At 37.3% G+C, this 5,091-nt stretch overlaps 1 protein-coding gene across 1 annotated transcript in view; it reads right to left on the bottom strand.

Annotated features, from left to right (window-relative positions):
* Window positions 1-1,369: 1,369 nt before the first annotated feature.
* The window catches only part of LOC111491001 (serine/threonine-protein phosphatase BSL1-like), a 14,509-nt gene continuing 10,787 nt past the window's right edge, over window positions 1,370-5,091 (bottom strand). Inside the window, exons 19-21 of the mRNA XM_023139709.1 lie at window positions 2,454-2,589; window positions 1,926-2,065; window positions 1,370-1,843 (exon numbers count right to left, since the gene is read on the bottom strand). Coding sequence (XP_022995477.1) covers window positions 1,760-1,843; window positions 1,926-2,065; window positions 2,454-2,589 — 360 coding nt within the window. The 3' untranslated portion in view covers window positions 1,370-1,759. The remainder of the gene's footprint in view (window positions 1,844-1,925; window positions 2,066-2,453; window positions 2,590-5,091) is intronic.

Below are 5,091 nucleotides of genomic sequence, written 5' to 3'. Positions count from 1 at the left end.
AAACCCTAAACCCTAAACCCTAAACCCTAAACCCTAAACCCTAAACCCTAAACCCTAAACCCTAAACCCTAAACCCTAAACCCTAAACCCTAAAAACCCTAAACCCTAAAAACCCCCCTAAACCCTAAAAACCCCCCTAAACCCTAAACCCTAAACCCTAAACCCTAAACCCTAAACCCTAAACCCTAAACCCTAAAAACCCTAAACCCTAAACCCTAAACCCTAAACCCTAAACCCTAAACCCTAAAAACCCTAAACCCTAAACCCTAAAAACCCTAAAAACCCTAAACCCTAAACCCTAAACCCTAAACCCTAAACCCTAAAAACCCTAAACCCTAAACCCTAAAAACCCTAAACCCTAAAAACCCTAAAAACCCTAAACCCTAAACCCTAAACCCTAAACCCTAAACCCTAAACCCTAAACCCTAAACCCTAAACCCTAAACCCTAAACCCTAAACCCTAGACCCTAAACCCTAGACCCTAGACCCTAAACCCTAGACCCTGAACCCTAAACCCGAACCCTAAACCCTAAACCCTAAACCCTAAACCCTAAACCCTAAACCCGAACCCCTAAACCCCTAACCCTAAACCCCTAACCCCTAAACCCCTAAACCCGAACCCCTAAACCCCTAACCCTTAAACCCCTAACCCCTAAACCCCTAACCCCTAACCCCTAAACCCGAACCCCTAAACCCTAAACCCTAACCCCTAACCCCAAAACCCTAAACCCCTAACCCGAAACCCTAAACCCCAAACCCCAAACCCCAAACCCCAAACCCCAAACCCCAAACCCCAAACTCCAAACCCCAAACCCTAAACCCTAACCCTAAACCCTAAACCCCAAACCCCAAACCCTAACCCCTAAACCCTAAACCCTAAACCCTAAACCCTAAACCCTAAGCCCTAAAGCATTTTCATCTCTAGTCACAATGGTATATTTTGTTTTGAATGCTTGCGTTATATTAAAAATTAAAGGGCCAAACAATATAATTTTGTTGATTTGAGTAGATTTTAGGAAATCTCTCTTTGAAATATATTTATATTTATATTTAGCCCCATTTATGCAACCTCTCCACATTCCTCATGCAGGAAATTTCCAAGGCAAGTTCCTACGTAATCCTACCCTACAAGTTAAATAGATATCTCTATTTAAAACCAAACATCATTTTTTTTATTACCTCAGTTTTGTACAATTTTATTAAAATTATGTATTCGTGAACACTGGTTAATATCAATTTATCATTTGTTAGAACATATTATTTATAATAATACACTTATTTAATGATTCTCAGGTTAAAACTGTCTACAAGAATCAGTGCTCGAGTAAAATGATATTACTATAGTTCTGGAGAGTGGAGATTGCTGCGATAAGGAAAAAAAAATGCATCATCAATGCATTATATAATGGACGTGGAGGAATGAATATAAATCGAACACATTGTGAGGTGAAAAATTAAATACACAGCTTATTTTACAACACCAACACCCCCTGCAAAATCTATGTTTGGAAGCAGAGCCTTACAACCTAAGTTGCACCCATAGACTAAACACCACATATATTACAATTTTATAAAACGTGACCCAAAATGTCGAGAAAATGAACCACTGTCTTATGGTTTGTGCCACATCAGTCTTCCATAACTAAAAAGTTATCGCGCAATCATTTTGTTGTGTTGAAATGCAGAAAGATGTTTCTCGCTGAGGGTACTGGGGAATCACACCGAATCTAAACCCCACAACCAAGGCAATGAGGTAAATTCATATATAAGCAAGAGAGCTACGATCTAGATCAGGCTGTGGGCGGCCACGGGTTGGGGTTGGAGGTCTCTGAATGTTAAGTTCCTGTAAGAACCATCACAAGGAAAAGTTCAGGCATCTTTGCTAGTACTTGGCATTCCAGACATTTAAATTCAAAGGGCTCTACCTGCATCCAAGTGTCTTCAATGATGCGTTCTGGAGATGTTTCTGGCGACTGGAGAGGCGGAGGCAAGGGATGGATCAACTTTGGGACCACGACCAATCCCCTCCCAATAACCAATATGGCGCCAGCATTGTTTGCAGTTCCTACATATTGGAGTCATTAGGTCCAGTAACGTTGCTATGCAGAGAAATAATGGTAAAGGTATATTTTGATGATTGTGTCCATTAAATTTATAACCTATATATTTTTTTTAACTTCTGATTTTGATTCTAATAACACTTTGCCATTAATATTATTATTTAAATATTGATTTAACACCTTGGTTACCAGTTAAACTAACGAATTATAATTTGGCACAATCCACCACAGGTTGTACCAGAGATTAGACTAGTGGGATAAAGTGAGGATGAATGGAAAAAATCAATTTAAACTAACTTTGCTATGACTTAATTTTAAAAACCAAAAATAAATTACTACCAAATATCCATCCCAAAAAAACTAAACAAACACAACTATTAGTTTCTTGCTTACCACAATAGTTAGTGGCAGAGAATAGAGTGATTAATTGTCCCTGAGCAAACCGTTCAAATCCGTCCATGACACACTCGTGGGCTCTTATTATGAGCTGCAATTTGTTTCTCTTGCAGAATTCTGTAACGCGATCAGGCTGCAAAAACAAACAAACAAAAAAAAAAAAATCTAAATTCAAACTGCTGGTTCACGGCCCAAGTCTTTTTGTTCCATTGGCGAATGCAAAAATTTGTCCATAAACAGAATTTTTTTTCCCTCATCTTTTTATGAGAAACCATTTTTAAAATAAAATAGAGAAAACGCCAGAAGCAAGAACTATTATAAAAAATAAAAAAATAAAAAAATAAAAATGTAAGAAGTCAGAAACAAACAGAGAAGTACAAAAATAGGCTCTATGGATGATGTAGGGGTTGGACCCATTACTACTAAACATTTCGCCATGGACATCTTCGATTTAGGTAAATATCTAATGGGCTCCCTGACGGGAGAGGTAATTTTTTGGGAGGAAATTCATCCTTAACACGATATCAAAGTCGTCCATCTTGACTATCACAAAGTCAGTTTGTCCAGCCCAAGTCCTTAGCTTGATCAGAGTTCTCTTTGCAACTCCTAAGACAAGTAGGGTCGTTGAATTTACGACTTCCATCTTTCTTGTATCTCAATACCAAAGAATGTTCAAGCGTTTCGCTTCAATCTCCATTATGAAGTTGTGGGTGGCTTCAGAGTCGACAACAGAGTTATTGATTGCTCTGTGGTTGACTCCGGCCTTGACATTCATTGCGTTCCACTGGCTCTTCTATCTCTCCCACTCTCTTAAGAAGAGCAGATATACACTTTAGGGCCCCATGAGGAGGGTTTCCATGCTTTCGACTAACGGAGTTTCAACTTTTGTCGTCTCGTACTCGGCTTCTAAACTCACTCCAAATTTTGTTCTAAATTAGCCATAGTGGGTGTATACACCCCTATATTGACATAACAAGAGTAGTATAGAGCTAACTAACTAATATAAAAGCAAATAAAAGGAATTTGGAACGAGCGTACGGCCATGGACAACATGTCCTAGACAAGTATGACAGGGACACCTGACACATGGCCACAGGCAACACATTGGACAAGCTCAACTGTGACACACGCCTCACATACCACACAATTAATCAACCCACCCCTCATGTCGCCTTTTGCCATAGGTGAGCACCCGAGTGCGCCAATCGCTGGATTTATTTAATGGAGAACTGGTGGAGCCACTTTTAAACATTTTCACCAAATTTGCATTCAACATAATAAAATGGAATGGACTATTCTAATGAGCTTCTTGGTGATTTTTTTAAAGATAAAGGAATTGTTCGTCAGGCTACTTGGTACTCCACAATAAAATGGAATTGCTGAAAGGAAAAAAAAAAACATTTACTTAAAGAAACACGTGCTATTAAATGCACGTTACATGATCACAAAGCTATTAAATGCATTTCCTCGAGTTACTCTTTCAATAAAAAGGATTATAAAGGTTTCGATCCTCAAACAAAAACTTTTTCTTTTTCGTGAGCTTGGAGGTGCTTTTTAAGAGAACCAACCACATTTTACCCAAAATTGTCTTCGGGGAAAAACCAAATTTGGAAGACAACCACATTTTAACATTTGCCCAAATGTTACTAGTCCTTCAATGGTGTAGAAACTTCTCAACCTGGAAGAGAAATACTACAAACTGATCCAACTAATCAAGTGATACTTTGCTAGTTGTGTCTAATCTTGATGTTTCCATAACCATTAAAAAAGGTATTCGAAGTTGGATAAATGAGTTGTTTGAAGGAATATTCATGAAATCTAGAAGATCCGAATTGGAAACTAGCCATTATAGAAGAGATGAAAATGTTCTAAAACAAAGTGGGACTTGGAAAACAGTTGAGTTTCCAAAAGATAAGAAGCCGTGGGTGTTTATCATAAAATGTAATGCAGATGGCAATGTTGAAAGATACAAGGTCATACAAGTAGCTAAAGGTTTGACTTAAACATACCAACAAAAATTTGCTAATGTTGCTAAAATTAACTCTATTACCGTTCCTTCTTTTGTCCCAAACAACTACTTTAAATGGGCAATTTTACCAACATGATTTGAAAAATTCCTTTCTCAATAGCAACCTTGAGGAAGAGGTTTTCATGACCTTGTCACTAGGTTTACAAAAAGAACTTGGATGTTATAAAATTCGCAGATGAAAGAAATCTCTTTAAGGTCTTAAATAGCCTTAAGAGTGTTTGGCTTGTGCGCTTTGAAAAACTTGTGTACATATAGTTTTTCTTCGAGTCAAGTAAATCATACTATATTTTATAAACACATTGAGAATAATAAAATCTCAATTTTGAATGTTCATGAATGATATTACTCTCAAGGCGATGAAGAACCAGGTCCAGCTAATCTCAAGAAAAATCTTGCAAATGAGTTTTGAAATCAAGGACTTGGGAATATTGAAATATTTTTTAGGAATGTAATTCAAAAAATCGAATAAGGGTATCATTGTTAATGTCCTTGACTTACTTGAAGAAATAGGATTACTTGGCTGCAGGGTTGTAGAAACACCTATTAAACCTAATATATGTTACAAGTAGCAAAAGCAAAACAAAAAAAAAAAAAAAAAAAAAAAAA

This window comes from Cucurbita maxima, unplaced genomic scaffold (genome assembly GCF_002738345.1).
Source record: "Cucurbita maxima cultivar Rimu unplaced genomic scaffold, Cmax_1.0 Cma_Scf00016, whole genome shotgun sequence".
In the NCBI taxonomy this organism is placed as follows: Eukaryota; Viridiplantae; Streptophyta; class Magnoliopsida; order Cucurbitales; family Cucurbitaceae; genus Cucurbita; species Cucurbita maxima.
The sequence above is the reverse complement of the archived record's forward strand: the minus strand, read 5'-3'. Positions and strand labels throughout refer to the sequence as shown.